The sequence below is a fragment of the Varanus komodoensis genome, unplaced genomic scaffold (assembly GCF_004798865.1).
Source record: "Varanus komodoensis strain SLA01 unplaced genomic scaffold, ASM479886v1 scaffold2, whole genome shotgun sequence".
NCBI lineage: Eukaryota > Metazoa > Chordata > Lepidosauria > Squamata > Varanidae > Varanus > Varanus komodoensis.
This window is the reverse complement of record NW_025335568.1, coordinates 41,810,048-41,826,917: the sequence shown is the minus strand read 5'-3', so window position 1 is coordinate 41,826,917 and position 16,870 is coordinate 41,810,048. Positions and strand designations below refer to the sequence as shown.

The window sequence follows — 16,870 nt, the reverse complement described above, 5'->3', positions numbered from 1 at the left end:
AGAGCCTCTCGCCAATGGATGCTTAGCTTGCCTAATAACCCCACCCCGCTCCTCCTCCTCTCCCCTGGGTCCCCCAGAGAGAAAAAGGACAGACCAAGCGAGGGAAGTGACTTCACAATGGAGTCACTCTGCCCAATCATAGAAGAGCCGTGTTTCACACCGCAGCCAATGGGGAAGCGCTAATCCGGTGCCGGCAGGCGGGGATTTTCTTAGAGGGAGGGTGGGAGAGAAATTCACAAGAGCGCGACGGGAGCGGCTCCGCCTCTCCTCGATCGGAGCGCGGCCTGGAGTCCCCTCCTCCCTCCTCCTCCTCCCTCTGCCTGGCCGGCTGGCCTCTCTCTCTCTTTGGCAGCCATGGCGGCGGCAGCGGAGCAGGAGCAGCAGCAGTTCTACCTTCTTCTGGGCAACCTGCTCAGCCCGGACAACGTCGTCCGCAAGCAGGCCGAGGTGAATCAGAGGTTCTCATTGCTCTCTCCCTTGCGCGCGCTCGCCTCCGCCTCGCCGGCTCAAGCCGCGCCGCACGCGCCATCAGAACCCGGCCTTGCCCTGTCAGCGGTCGCCTGCTTCCTCCGCCTTGTGTGGGCCCTCATGGACCCCACGTGCTCTGGGCACGATCGGCGAGAGAGGCCGGCGGCCGTTACAGCCGTTGGCTGCGAATTAAAGCAGGCTTGGTGTTGTGACGCCAGCCGTCGTCGCCTTCCCACAAAGCCCCTACCGGGCTTTTCCGCCTGCCCCATCTCTCCCCATCTGCTCTCTTTCTCTTCCTCTCCCCGCCCGCTCCCTCACCCGCCCAAGCGTATTCTCCTGATCGAAGATGGGCCTTCCAAGAGGCACTTCATCCATGCCTGGAAAGTCCTGCCACATCCTTGGTTCCATTTTCCCCCACGCGACTCTTCCCGCTCCCTCTCTCCCTAGTAGTCTGCAATATTTTCTCCCCACTGTCTGCTTTTTTCATGGCCCTTTTCTGGCTTTATTCGACTGTAGTTTGAGTACTTTGTGATAAATGAGTTACTTGCTCTAGTATATTCTGTTGATGAGGAAAACCTCTATGCTGGCTGGCAAAACTTCTGATCCTCCACTTCAGCATTGATCCACTTGTGGACATACATGCCCAAAGTCTGTGACCTGACCAATCTTTGCCAAATGCAAGGAGAACATGCTATTCCCTTTTCCTTCTGGGAAATGCTGAGTTAGGTGCACTTAAGATACCTCACGTATCCCTTCCTCATGAAATTTACAGAAAGGGGGAAAGAGAAATAGAATAGATGATTACTGGAATGTAGTTTGAGTACTTTCTAACATAGTAGCTATGTACAGAGAATTCAGTAATATGTGTAGATAAATGTAAAACCGCTATGTTGGCAGCAAGAGCAATTAACTCAGTATTTCTATGTTGGTCCATTTCGACAGTTGCTAGGTTATAGGTATATGCCATATGGTTGGAAATTCTGTGGCTTCTAAGGAAGGCACTATTATGATTGCTTGCCTTGTAAGAATGCATGGCTCTGTGAGGATGTGGGCCAAATCTGAAGAATAAGTGTTCCTGCCAAAGTTCAGCCAATTTGCTGCATGTTGAGAGATTATTATACATCTTTCCCCATGCCATGTGTAGTATGGTTTTTGGGGTGCAGACCTCTCTTAACCACTGAGGAGAACTTGGTGCCTGAATTGTGACATAATAATCCTGTGTTTTAAACTTTTTTTTCCTAATCTTTAAGCATCTTCAGTATGGTATTGAATGAAGTTTTTTCCCACCTCCATTGTATGCTTGCCATTATTAACTAAAACTCTGAGCCACAAGATTTCCCTGTAATTAGTAAATTAGGACAATGCTTTCTCCCCAGCTGCAGGAGTGCTTTATATTCTTTATTGTAAAACTTAGTGGGGAATCTCTCTGCCTATGAAATAAATGCCAGTGTCTAGCCTAACCTTTTCTCATTGGATGGTTGTTCTCAGGCTTTATCACTTACATCATTTGAGTGGTCAGCCAAGTTCAGCACATTCTTTCACTGTGAACAATTGTATAAACTGCTGTCGGTACCCTAATGTAAAGCAGTATAGTCTGATTATTCTTCTTTTCGAACTTGACACATACAATCCACATTCAAGATCAGAGTTGTAGGTATCAGCACAATCATTTTAAATACTGTGTAGTAGCTTGGCATGCATGCATGCATCCTGAAATATGGATGTAAGAAAATAATAGAGAATTTGAGTATTTTCTCCTTTGAGCTGCAAGTGCTGTGGTCAGTTCTAAGGACCTCTGGTGGGGAGCTACTGCTCCTAATTGGCATAACTTATGAAAGTTACATCACTTGCATGCAAATAAGGTAATGACTGATGGGCATATTACCCAACTGTGATAGTGTCAGTTTCTAGTGTACTGTGGTAACTTGGATGTCTTGTTGATCAGTTGCTCATATGTTCATGTTCAGAGGCTGCGTGTTTCTCAATGCTAAATGCTGGCCATAAAAGACATGGTTGTTGCCTTGATGCCTTTGTAAGCTTTCCAGAAGCATACATTATAGGAGATCCTATCTGCAACTTGTATCTGTGAACTCATAAACCTGAACAGAACATTTTAAGTGGAAAGGAATCTAGGAATTCCTAACCGGTAAGAGTCTGGGAAAGCAGAAGCCAAGTGAGGCAGTTTGCTTGGCAAAATCACTGGTGGCCAGCATAAGATAAGTAAGAGAGGAATTCATGCCCTTTTTGAACTGGGACATGAGAGTGCCATGTTGTACACCAATTGATGAAAGTGGATGGCTACTGAATTGATAATTGTTTTCATTCTGTACTAATTGATACTGAATTCAAAAATGGACTGTCAATTCAGGAACCATCAACGTATTTAAAGGATGGGAAATTTGTAGCCCTCCAGATGTTATGCCCCATAGCTCCCAGCAGCCATGCTCAGTATATTTATATTTATTTATTAATTAAAACATTTATATCCCATCCTTTCTGCTGAGTGCCTCAAGATGCCTTACAGAGATTAAGTAGCATATGAAATACAATGATACAATAATTAAAACAATAAATAATAAATCAACATAACTCCTTTCATAACAAAAGAAAAGAAAGAAAAAAGAATAATATAGGTGAATGTTTATGGAAGTTTTAGGTCATAACATCTAGAGGGCGTATCTAGCTCCAGAGTTAAGAACACAGCAGCCACTGATCTCTTCTAAGAGATGTTGATAAATATCATCTAGTGCTATAAATAGTGAAGCTAACTTTCAACTTTTATTTAGAATTAGTTCCCAATAAAAGAAACATGATTTAAATTTTATTCTTGCTGTTCAAGCATGAAATAGGCTTTATAGGATCAAATAAATAAAAATTATTTGTGCTTTATCAATTGCTATATGTATCCATGAACTAGAGACCACACAGATTTTTAAAAAATATTTAAACTAATTAACAGCAACGTAGAACTAAATCTAACTCAAATTCTCTGGATGATGGTGTCTCCCTTCCCATCTCCCCTACATGCCCCCTTGATTTGCTCTGGAGGAATCTTCCAATCCTCTAGAACAGCTTTGGAAATTTTGTGAGAACTTGTACGTTGGGGAGCTGGACGTTTGGTCTGCCATCAGTGCCAGTTTAGTAATTAAAGGACTCTGTTGAATATAACTCTTAAATTAGAATTTTCTATACATTTTCTTCCCTGACGGTGAAGAAAATCTTGGACTGGTTTACTTCTTGCTTCCAAGGCTTTAAAATTCTCTTTGTGAATTAAGGATTGCTCTCTGGTTTATAGCAGGTTCTTTACAATTTGTCTTTTAATAGTGGAAATACTTTGCATTGGATTCAAATTTAGTAATATTTAGAGAATATTCATTGAAATCAATGAGACAGAAGTCATGACTTGGTCCCAGTGGTTTCAGTGGATCTATTCTATCTATTTATCTATGACTAAATCTGGATGCAGCTCTGTAGCTGCAAAATTTCCTACATATTTGTTGGCTAGATTTAATCTTAAGACAAAGTGTTTCTGTAGCATGGTTTCTAGCAAATTGAAAATTGGTGTGGTGTTGTTACATGCCACCAAGTTCTGAGTTATTGTGACCGTATGAATGGATGTTCTCCAAAATGTCATGGCCTTCATGGTCCTGTTCAGCATACAGATTTGGTGCTGTGGCTTTCTTTATGGAATGGACCCAGCTCATATTTGGTGATTGTCTTCTTCTGCCTTCAGCTTTCTTTTCACGCCTGCCTTATCATGGTGTGCTCAAAGTATGACAGCTTCAGTTTTTGTTTCCAGGACAAGTTCTACATTTATTTATTAAAACATTTTTATGCCGCCCCATTCGCCGAAGCCTCAGGGCAGCTTACAACAAATAAGTTAAATAACATTTTAAAATATATACATTAAAATAAATTACAAATATACAATATAAAATAAGCCGCCCTGGCCAGAAAAATTCAATAATATTAACATTTAAAATGCTGCTTGAATAAAAAGGTCTTCGCCTGGCGCCGAAAAACAAATAATGACGGCGCCAGGCAGACCTCTCTGGGGAGCGCATTCCATAACTTAGGTGCCACCGCTGAGAAAGCCCTCCTCCGAGTAGCCACCCTCCTAATTTCTTTCATGGAGGGCTCCCGGAGAAGGGCCTCTCCCGCCGATCTCAGGGGATGGCTGGGCATATATGGATGTAAGCGCTCCTTCAGGTAACCAGGACCCAAGCCGTTTAGGGCTTTATAGGTCATCACCAACACCTTGAATTGGGCGCGGACTTCAATGGGAAGCCAGTGAAGCTGACGGAGAACTGGAGTCATGTGAGCATAACGTCCAGTCCCCGTCAGCAACCTGGCAGCTCTATTTTGAACCAATTGAAGTATCCGGACCGTCTTCAAGGGTAGTCCCACGTAGAGCGCGTTACAGAAGTCTTCTGCCCAACAGTCTCCCTGCCTGAGCTGACGGAGACTGTCTCGGACCTGGTGTTGAGGACCCCCAGGATGTTGGTCCTGGGGGACTTCAATCTCCATGCCGAAGCTAGTCTGACCGGGGCAGCTCAGGACTTCATGGCCTCCATGATGGCCATGGGGCTGACTCAACATGTCACCGGGGATAAAGTTTTAAGGGGATAAAGTTTTCACGACTCATTGGTGTTTTGTTTGCTTTTTAGTGCTAACCTATTTCTTAACTTTTCTTTCACAGGAAACATATGAGAACATACCAGGCCAATCTAAGATTACATTCCTTCTACAAGCTGTGAGAAATACTACTGTTGCTGAAGAGGTATTTTTTCCCAAGAAATTTCAAGTAACCCCTATAAAGCATTTATGGGGAGAAGGCAACATCATAGTTGCAGTATAGTTTTATGTTGCACTAAAGTGGATTAGGATTATGTTTAATCATGTCAGCTGAAACTATAGACTAGAGAAGGAATATATTATTAGTATGACCACCATATCAAAGAACAAATTACTGGGAAAATGTCTCTATGCACTACAAATGTAAAACTAGACCATAGCTTACTTTTATAGGAACAAGTCTTGGACATGTTTACTCCCCTTTCTCTTTGTACACACAGATGAAAAATTCAATTTCCAGGCTAGTGGCAACAAAGAGTTTACACGTTTTTACCCTTAAACATAGCTGACTTGGAACCTAACTTTCTTCCCATGAGCAAATCAGCTGACTGTTCTACCTGAAAATCTGTTCCTGTGAATTCCAGAACCCTTAGAAATGGCATCAGACATGATGCAGGGGGTACAGATGGATGGAGCACTTGGTGGAAATCATTACTTCCCATATGTAAATGATGAGGCTATCAGGGTTCCAAGTCATTTTGTTTTCATCAAATTTCTGCTAGTTTTTGAAGATCATCTCTTTCATCCTAGGGAAAACTAAGTGCATAGGATTGGGAGCAAGATTCATTGTGGTTGTTGATAGGAAAGAAGTATAAAAATATAATTGTATACCTCAGCACATGGTCTTGAATTTCCTTGTGTGTTTATTTTTTAAGTGTTTTGCTGCCAAGTTTGCACTGCTGGTTGTTTATTAGGTTGTTACTTCCTTTGCCAGCTAAGCAACTGTTGCTGATGAAGCATAAGTCATGCCAACTTAGTTGTGCATATAAATTAAAATGCACATACCTAATATACTTTACAAGAATACATGTTTTCATGAACAGTGGACTATTCTGGCACATATTCAAGTGATGGCATTGTATCTTTTGTACATTAATCTGTTGTGTCTGCTTCAACCCTGCGTATATTTTTGTGGCCTTGGCCTCAAATAATCCTAATTCATGCTTTATTTAACCCATGGCTTGCTACCCTACCCAGGGTTTATGTGACAGATGAAAGAACAGGCTGTGGTTTCAGTTCCAGGGTTCTTTGTTTCCTCTTTCACCTGCCTCTTTTCCTCTATCCTGAATGTATTTGCGTGCTGCAGTAAGGTGGTTTGTGGGTTATGAACATTCAAGTTACGAACAGGCCGTATTATGGAACAAACTGCCATAAAACCTATTAATTGCAAAAATTGAGTTGAAAGCCTACTACAGGAAATTTTCATCACCATAGAGAGAGATGATGCAAAGGGGGAGAGAGGGAGGCCTCTAAAGAATGCCTTCCTGCCCCGCCCATTCAGAGAGGGAAATCTTTCCAGCATTTCTTTGCTGCAAAGAGGAGGCCATGGTGAGTTTGGGAGGAAGGCTGGATATATTAGTGGTTTTTCCACTTTCACTGGGGTTCTGCACCTCCAACCCTCACAAATGCGGAGGGACAGCTATATGTGATCTGACCTAGATACATATTTGACTTAAAGACAAATTTTGTTTTCTCAGGAATGTAACTCATTCATAATCCAGTGACTGCCTGTACTGGTACACAGAGTAGCTAAGGTCCCCCCCCCCTTTTTTTTTTGCTCATTGTCATGATAGCCTGATGAAGTACCACATGAACAGCTCACAGTTGTGGGTTCATTTGTAACAGCAATTTGTAATTTAAAGAGTTCCAGAGTTCACAGCATAACAAACCATGGATTCTCTTTCATGCTCATTCATGATTAACAAAATCTATGTTGTGCTGGCATGATTGTATTCACATGTCATGAAAACCCAGCAGCACATTTGTTATGGTTCTCTTGTGGTATGTTATGTCTATACTGTTATCGCAGTCCCCACACAAAAAAGGAGGAATGGAGCCAGACTTCCTATACTTTTGTGGCAGTGGTCCTCTGCAGTTAGGCTGCTTATTTAGTAGGACTGCGTGGTAATGGTCTCTTTTTTCCCCTTTTGATATCACCTACCAGCGTATTTCAGATTCATCATGCTTCAGATGTTCATTGCTTTTGTATTTGATCATAACAGAATTTGAACCCTTTGGTTTATTTCCTTTGATACCCTTCTGAACGTTAGGCTGAAATGTGTGGTTCTTTTCTGGTATGGAAGTTTACTTAAAACAATAAAAGTTAAAATAATAATAATTCAAATGTTAATTCACTTTTTGTAGGTGCTTTAATCATATATGATTAAGATGTATTACGTTCATCTTATTCTTCACATTAAAAAAGGATGGATTATCTGTTCTCAGATAATGTTTCTGTGTAAGTTTTGATTGTATTGCAAAAAGCTTTTATTTTAGTGAAGCTCTTTACTAAATGCTTCTAGGTTCACAGTTCTTCAGCCATAGAGTCAGTTGCCTTGTTTAGTTCATATACCAACAGTGGAGGGAAATAGTTGGAGAAAAAATAGCTATATGACTAAAGATGCCAAAAATAGGTGTGACAGAGTCAGCACTTTGGCTCGACTTCTGGATTTTTGTATATAGCTATGTAGGAAAATAATGTATCTGCAGTATATTATCTTATATATATATATTTCAGGAAACATTCTAATGTAATTCTGTCTTAATAGGCTAGACAAATGGCTGCTGTGCTTCTGCGGAGACTTTTGTCAGCATCGTTTGAGGAAATTTATCCAACATTACTCCCTGAAGTTCAGACTGCCATCAAAAGTGAATTGCTCTTGATCATTCAGTTGGAAACACAATCTAGTATGAGGAGAAAAATCTGTGATATTGTAGCTGAACTCGCCAGAAATCTAATAGGTACATTATATTATTTATATTAAATGTTTCTCTGCCTGAAGGCCTGTAAGGTAGTGTAGAGCATAAATTTACAGTGAACTGATACAAACTAATCAATAAAATAGGCATTTAAACATTAAGTCAAAGGATGGACAATTAGTGCAGTCACCATAGTCCAAGAACTGTGGCCATATTTGACTGGTCAGCAGGAACCGTTCTAGAACACTTTCTAAATGGAATTTTTCCACTTGCTAATGAAAAACCAAGAAAGAAGTGGATGAGCAGATTATTCTAGAATCTGGGTGCCATTACAGAGAAGGATCTGTTCTGTACCCTCACTAATCATCTGGAACAGGACAAGGCCAGAGTTTCCTGTCAAAGCTGAGTAATCTGGAAGGAATACATGGGAGATAGTAGGTATGTACAGGATTGGGGCAGAAATGCAGCAACTGAAGATTCCCAAGCACTGTGGGCTTTTAAAAATACTTACAACCACACAAAGAAATAAAGAAGCCCTTGTAAGAAAGAAAAATTCAGCTATATGGACCAAGCCTGAGAGTTTACAAGAAACCATAGTAAAACTTGGCAGTTTTTATCCCTTTACAGGTATGATGTCCCTTAATGTAAAGATTCTTCCCCTATCATTGCAGAGTTTCCTGTAGAATACCAATTCTTCTGATTTGGCTGTATACGTTAATGCCATTTTGGTTTTAATTTAGCCTGGGAATGTTTTGAAAACTCTTACATGTTCATATTTGTATCTTCTAGACGAGGATGGAAATAACCAGTGGCCAGAAGGCCTGAAATTCTTGTTTGACTCAGTCAGCTCTCAAAATGTGGGACTGCGTGAGGCTGCGCTCCATATCTTCTGGTATATCATTGCTGAATGAGTTCATCCATAGTTTATCTTGTCACACAATTTTGTTAGGTTTAAAGTTACTGGCTTTTAGAAACCATGAGTTGAATCCAGTGGTGGGTTTGCTGAAGTAGAAAGCACTTCTCATTCAAGCCAGGAAGTTTTTTGATAGGTCAGTAAGAACTTGCATTTTTTACTGACCTCTGAATTCCCTTATATCCTATATGCTCTCTCCCCCAGCTGTTACTGAGGGTTAGAGGTTCCTTTGGAACACAGTGAGATATAGCTCAGAAAGCTGCAGCATTACGGAGAATCAGTGAAAAACTAGTGAACTGGCTTGAGCAAAAAGCAATTTCCACTAAGGAAAACACACAACTTCTGTCTTAAAATGTGTTTTTCTGTCTTTGTTCTGAGGTAACCTTGTGTTCTAGGGAATCTTGGGAAGCTTTTCAGGAGTTTCTCAATTAGATGAGTAATGGTACATAAGCATCTACAGCTGAGCTCTAGCAGGTCACCATTGCCTGTGAGAATTGAATTATATCCTAGATTTTGCCTCAGAATTCTCTCCAAGCTCACAAGAGTTTTCTTAAGGCATATTGGTGTAGGGTATGTACCCTGAATGCAGAAAGTTTTAAAGCTTTCTGTAAAATAAACTAACTTGCAACACTTTGCACATAATTGTCATAGGTTTCCATTTTTCTGTGTGTGTGTGACTGCTCAGCATGAAGAGTTTAAAATGCTTAAATGTGCATTCTTTTTACTTCCCATTTAGGAACTTTCCTGGTATCTTTGGAAATCAACAGCAGCATTATTTGGAGGTCATCAAGAGGATGTTGGTACAATGTATGCAGGATCAGGAAAATCCAATGGTAATTCAAAGCTTCCATGATCAGCTAGAACCAAAAACCCTTCTTTAATCTTGGAATATTTTCTATTTTAGAAAAGTGAATGTCTGCAATGAAGACTTTGCTGACAATGTTATGCTGGGCTATTTGAGATAGAATTTTGTGGTTCCTTAGTGCTGAGAAGAATGGTTCCAGATCATGGTGCTGAGAGACTCCTCTCCAACCCCTCAGCTGATGGCCTGTGCTGTCTCATAGGCTTCTGTCTTGTCTCATAGGCTTCTGTCTTGTTCCCTGTACTATTTAGCATCAGAAGCTTGGTAAAGCTATCTAGGATTTGGGGGTCTGATGCTGCAAAAAAGGTAGATGTTATTGTGGACTGCATTAATAGAAGTATCCCTTCCTGATCACATGAAGGAATCCTCCAGTCAGCAGTGGTGGTTCAGAAGAGGCAAGAGAGATGATGAAAATAAGCCCCATAAAGGAGAGACTGAAATAATTGAGCATGTTTAATCTTCAAAAAAAGAGAAAAGACTGGTGAGAGATATGATAACACTCTTCAAGTACTTGAAAAAATGTCACACAGAGGAGAGCCATGATTTCATGATCATTGTAGAGTACACAGAATAATAAGCTCAAGTTACAGGAAGCCTGCCTCCAGCAGTACATCAAGGAAAACTTCCTGACTGTTACAGCAATATGACAATGGAACCAGTTGCCTAGCAGGGGTCATGGGCTCTCCCTCACTGAAGACATTCAAGATGCAGCTGGACAGTCATCTGTCAGGGATGCATTAATTTGAAGTCCTGCACTGAGCAAGAGGCAGAACCTCATGGCTTTATTGGCCTATTACAACTCTTTTATTCTGTGATTCTGTAATATTCTCATGATACCCAGGCCTGTCTCTCTTTTTCAACTCAATCCAAGGAAGCAGCTCAAGTCCTGAATGAGTGTTTAATGTCAGTAATAGGCTAGATGAGAAGAAACAAATGGAATCTTAATCCAGTCAAGACAGAGGCTCTCTTGGTTAATAGAAAGGCAGATTATGGGTTTGTTCTGTAATGGATGGAACTGGAATCATCTTGAAGACTCAGGTATTGGGTGGTGTATATTCCTGGATCCAACTCTCAACCTTGATGTCCAGGTGTCAGCAGTGGCCAGAAGCACCTATACAGAGCTATGACTAGTAGGCCAATTGCACTCATTTCTAGAAATCCTGGATCTAGCCACATATGCCCTTGTTACTTCTTATTTGAACTATTGTAACACACACTCTGTGCTGCTGACTCTGAAGAGTGCTAGGAAACTGCTTTTGAATGCTGCAGTCAGACTGTTCCTTGGAACCTGTAATTGAAAACATCTAATTGGCATCTTACAGAAATTTCACTGGCTGCAGAATTGTTTTTGGGCACAAACCAAAACATCAGTTATGACTTACAATGTTCTCCTCAACTTAGGATTGCATTATCTGAAAGAACCTGCTCTCCCATGCATGTTCTTTATGGAGATCCTTTCTGTCTTGCCAACACCTGATGCATGTTTGGTGAGAACTCATGATACGGTCTTTTTAATAGTTGTTTGTCTAGCTTCTTCTTTGACCTTCTGCTACAGGCAAAGATGTTTTTATTCACACAGCCCTTGGTCTAATAAGCTGATACATACAGTCAGTTTTAAATAGGTTGGGTTTTAAAATCAATCTTACTAATGAGATTTCTCTTTCTTTTTATGTTCCTGATAGTACTTTGTATTCTGCTACTGTTAGTTTTATTTGTTTTATTTATTTATAAAATTTGTATGCCGTTCAATTACTTGCGTCTCTGGACGGCTTACAACATAGATAAATTGACAATCCACTCTGGCTGCAAATTAATAAAATACAACCATAAAATTCAGTATTAAAACATATTAAAATATTGATTAAATAAAAGGTCTTGACCTGGCACCAAAAAACATATAATGACGGTGCCAGGCGGACCTCTCTGGGGAGTGCGTTTCATAGTTGCATTGTTTACCATCTGATGGGAAGGCAAACTGCAAATTTAAGAAATAAATAAATGTACATTAATTGCAAAAGTGCTGACCCAAGCTCTCAAATTGTGGATGAACTCCTACAGGGCATAAAATACCTGATGTGTGTACAAGTTCTATTTGCTCCTCAAAATGGGTTAAGTGTCCCTGTATGAGGGACCCTTCTTGATCTACACTGGGTTATGTGGAATGACTTCAGTATCCATCATCCCAATCTGTTATTGCTGAGGTGAATCACCACTGCTACTGACCCACAAGCCAGATAACATCCAGAAGTGGAACTATGCCTCAGAAATCATCTGTTCTCAGCCTTGTATAGGCTGAGAAAACTCATGCACAGCAGAGGCACCAAACAGAGACGTGTTCTTCCCATTCATTGAGAAGGATGTGGCGCAGGTAAAGCACATAGCATGTCTCCCAGCTGGAACAGTGAGCAATGTGCTAAAGAGAATCCCTGAATCACCAGTGAAATTTCCAAACACTTATCATAAATAACAAGGATTCATCAGCCCAAGTAGCCTCTAGAAAGGTAGCTTTGGGATGGGAGCCAGATGGGCAACCTCTGAAGGCCAGATTAGGCTCACAAACTTGGGAAGATCTGCTACTTTCTTCTAAAGATATTAGTGTATTTTTCAGAAGAACCATCTGTCCTTCTATAGTCAAGTTTCAATTATGTGCCTGTATAGCTCCCGAATGAGTGTCTGGTTTGCAAAGGGAAGTGCCTGTGCAAAGTTCTTGCATATTTAATGTTTTTGTATTTTATATTTTTCTAGATAAGGACACTGTCAGCCAGAGCTGCAGCTGCATTTGTTCTTGCAAATGAACAAAATCTTCCCCTCCTTAAACATTTTGCTGACTTGCTTCCTGGGATTTTGCAGGTAAAAATTTCTTCTAGAAAATTGTCTGAAGTATGTTCTCTCCTAGAGACTGGCTTGTTGCTGAAATGCATATAAGATCGCTACAGGCATGAGCCTGAACAGGCATAAGCCAAGGCACAGTTAGACATTGCAGAACTGGAGGGAGATGCCAGAGTAGGACCACAAAGCAGCCCCAGAAAGACTCAAATTGCTGTGGCAAAACTAGGGAGGGCTGAGGAGTCTTTTCTGACACCTCCTGACATTTGCGCTATCAGATCTCAAAATTTGAATGTTGAAGTCAATTATTTATCTGCTTTGGTAATTGGGTCTTTATGCAGGTGTTGGAATCTATAACAAGGTACTCTAGATTTAAAAATGATTGATTTCTAATACATCTGTTCTTCATGTAAACTACATCGAAAGGATAACTCTCAACTGATACTATTCAAAAGGGTTGCTCATATATTGAGAATTGTGAAAAGTTCAGTCTGTTTTGATAAGAATCTTGTGGAAAAATTAAAGCACACACACACAATATATTTACTTATTTATAGTTAAAATACATGGTAATCTGACAGCTTTGGCTGTTGGGCAGTATAGAAATTAAACAAATAATAAGGAATTCTTCACACAATCAAACATAATGTCTGCAGATGCAGGGAACTAAAAACAGGATGAAATGTATTGATTTTTAAGACTGTCTTACATTTGATGGTCTTAAAAATCAAATCAATCAATTTCATTTCTTATATTGCCAACTCTAATTATATACAAACTCACAGATCGCAGATGTTTGCCATTCATCAGTCTTTCAGTAATTACTAAAGTCATTGGATTTTCAAAACTATGGGTTCTTTCTGCTGATAGAAGTAGTTCTATCAGTGGAGCTGGGGGTAGGTGATTCACCTAAAGTTTCATGTCATACTGCTACTACTACTGGGCATCATTCACTGAAATGCTGGATCTAACCTTATACAAGGATAGAAACATTTTATGATTTTAAGGCATTTTAACATAAGTGATAGAGACAATAATTCCAAAAAGCTCATCAATGATGGTCTAATATTCTAATATTGAATTCAAAAAGAAATATTTAATTATAGTCTGTAGACAGATAAATGTATGCATTTTCACTCAAGTATTGTGGTTTTTTAGACTTCTTCAGGAGGACCTACAAAAAGAGAGACCATATAATAAGATTTTTTATTTTATTTATTTTTTTTTTTTTGAGAGGGACCATATTTGGAACTCCTGTGCAGGGTTTCCATTTCCTCACCACACAGCAGAAAAAGCTGCATCTGTACCAAACCAGTGATGAAGGATATGAGGCAAATAGATAGAACAGATTATTAAGTGAGTGCCTGCTGAAGTTATTTTCATTTGAGATCTTCAGCCACTATATCCTCTGTTAGACGTTTATGCCAACTGTATTATCTTGAAACATTATGCAAAGTTTTCATAATATAGAATATGAATCTGAGTATACGTTATAAGTAAAATACTGAATTCTCTTTTAGGCAGTAAATGACTCCTGTTACCAAAATGATGATTCAGTCCTAAAGTCTCTTGTAGAGATTGCAGATACTGTTCCAAAATACCTACGGCCACACATAGAACCCACATTACAACTGAGTTTGAAGGTAAGCTTGATCTTCCCACTCCAAATTTCAATTTCTTAGATGGCTAACTTGTCTTTAGTGTTTTAGTTACATTTGATTTTATTTCAGTTGTGTGCAGACACTAGTCTCAGTAACATGCAACGTCAGCTGGCCCTTGAAGTAATAGTTACATTATCGGAAACTGCTGCTGCTATGCTGAGAAGGCATATCAACATTGTTGCACAAGCTAGTAAGTAAAATTTTGTTCTTGAGTTAGTTTTCTTCTCAGTTAAAATTAAAACAGAAGATAAGCATACATGAGAGAATTTTAAGTTAGCTAAAATATACTTGCTCTGGACTAGCACAGTGTAGATAGAAAAGCTTTTAAAAACCAATGTCCTGCTGATGCTTCATTTCTCAGGTAGAGAAGTTAAATCCAGCCCTTTCCACAAACATCCAGGATAATCTTTCAGCATTTTTTAAAATGCTCCAACCTTGCAGCCCCAGTTTGGATCCAAAAATACATCCATCACCCATGTAATGCAATAAAAAATAAAATAAAGTAAAAATAATTAAAAGCATACTCCTTTTAAAATTGCAATAGATGTGTAATAAATGTTGCTGAACTCTTAAATAAATGGGTATGCTCTTTTATTTGTATACCACCCAAAATGGAAAGAAAAAGACAATTCATATGATAAAGAATAGAGGAGGACGTGAGCCTACAAGGTTGTTCTGATCTGGAAACATTACTCCAGTTTTCATCCTTTTAGTAATTTCACATACTTCATTTTTTTGTGAACACATTAATCAAAATTTTATGGTAGAGAAATTAGAATAACTTAACTGGTTAAAATGCAAAGATAAGCAAAGTTTTGAGAAAACTGAACCATGTTTTGTATATTAAATGGAAGTATGGGAGACCTGGAATGTTACTGCTGCTTTTAATTGATTTTAAAAACATTTTATTTATGTTAAGCAATGAATAGTAATAAAATGTTGCATAATTAGGATCCTGGAAGATAATATTATTAGAAAAAATATAGTTAAGGCACATATGAGAACTGTTCAACTATAAATGCTTTCCATGAATAGTTCCTGGCTAAAATGTCCTTCTTAGCTGCAGTATTTCAATCAGGAGGTTTAATGACAGCCTTGAAAAACTGAACCATTATCTCAGTTTCTGGACTCTTAGTGTGGCATACTGGTTAGGATCTCAGGAGAACTAAGCAGTAATGCCCACTGAACCTCACTGAGTGACTTTGGACTAGTCTTTTAGCCTAACCTCCCTCACAGGTTGTGCTGCACTGACTTCCTTGCAGGAAGAAAGGTGGACGATAAATATAAATAAAGGTGGGCCATAAATATATATAAATAATGGACTGCATAATTTATTTGAGATATGGACCAAATCTTAAGTCATTTTTACATATGTACAAATGGACACTTGGGGAACAGTGTTTCAAAATGCAAAATTGCGCTACAGGTAGAGCCTGGGTTTCATTCCTGAGAAAATGGAACTGTGTCTTTAAGCTGAGTTTGTATCGTAAGTCAGATCACACACAGTTTCCCCTTCAAATTAGAGTTAGGGGACACAGGACTCCTGTGAAAGAGGAAAAATCATGAATATCTCTATCCCCACCCCTCCACCCCCTGCCCAAACTCACCAGGGCCTTCACTTTGCAGCAAGGTAATGCTGGAGAGATTTCCCTCTCCAGATGGGTGAGGCAGGAAGGCATGCTTTGGAGGTCTTCCCTCTCTCCCCTTTTGCTTTCTCTCTCTCTGCTGATGACAATTTTCTGCAATATTTTTTAAAAAAATTAATAGCAGTTTGTTCATAAGTATGAGTTGTTTGTAACTTGGACATTTGTAACTTAGGAATTGCCTGTATTAGAAAACGTTGCAATAGGATGAAATATGTGCAAATTTTACTGGAGTCAAGGACTGATGGATATTTTATTAACAATTAGGTTACTACCCAGACAATCCCTTGCTTAAACATTAGCATTGTTTTTTTTCTTAGTTCCTCAGATGTTGACAATGATGGTTGACCTAGAAGAAGATGAAGACTGGGCAAATGCTGATGAATTGGAAGATGATGATTTTGACAGGTAAAAAAAGCTTAAAAAAGAAAATACTGAATGTTTAACTTGTTTCTGGAATTCTCTTGTATTTCATGCTGGTTTATTTGTTCACTGTTTATTTGTTTGCTAACTACTGTTGATTCATTGCTGTTGCTATGAGATATCTGTGAGTATGTGTGTTGTGTTACAACCACATTTAGGTACCTGATCATAAATTGTACCGTCTTGTAGTGGCACCTCATATTCTTATGAGATAATCAAATGAGAGCCAGTATGATATACAAACAACTCTTAAATCAGGGCTACAGAACCTCTTTCATCATGAAGGTCACATCCCATTTCCGGGGCACTTTCAGGGACCACATTCTGGTGGTGGGTGCGGGCTAGGAAAAAACGGGTAGGGCCCCCAAATTCCAGCATATTGAAGCTTAGAACTGTTGCTGTCAGTAACAGCCTTAGAAGTGCTATTTCAGCCTTTTTGAATATGGCAAAAAACTTGACCGAATCCAGGAAACCCCAAATGATTGATGGCTAGAGGAAAGAATGTGGCACCAGGGGAAGT

General features: G+C 39.5%; 1 protein-coding gene across 1 annotated transcript in view; it reads left to right on the top strand.

Moving 5' to 3' along the window:
• Positions 1 to 303: 303 nt before the first annotated feature.
• Positions 304 to 16,870, top strand: part of IPO5 (importin 5) — a 66,067-nt gene continuing 49,500 nt past the window's right edge. Inside the window, exons 1-9 of the mRNA XM_044428533.1 lie at positions 304 to 447; positions 5,168 to 5,248; positions 7,872 to 8,064; positions 8,812 to 8,914; positions 9,672 to 9,768; positions 12,543 to 12,647; positions 14,144 to 14,266; positions 14,354 to 14,474; positions 16,248 to 16,335. Of these exons, the coding sequence (XP_044284468.1) occupies positions 355 to 447; positions 5,168 to 5,248; positions 7,872 to 8,064; positions 8,812 to 8,914; positions 9,672 to 9,768; positions 12,543 to 12,647; positions 14,144 to 14,266; positions 14,354 to 14,474; positions 16,248 to 16,335 (1,004 nt within the window). The 5' untranslated portion in view covers positions 304 to 354. The remainder of the gene's footprint in view (positions 448 to 5,167; positions 5,249 to 7,871; positions 8,065 to 8,811; positions 8,915 to 9,671; positions 9,769 to 12,542; positions 12,648 to 14,143; positions 14,267 to 14,353; positions 14,475 to 16,247; positions 16,336 to 16,870) is intronic.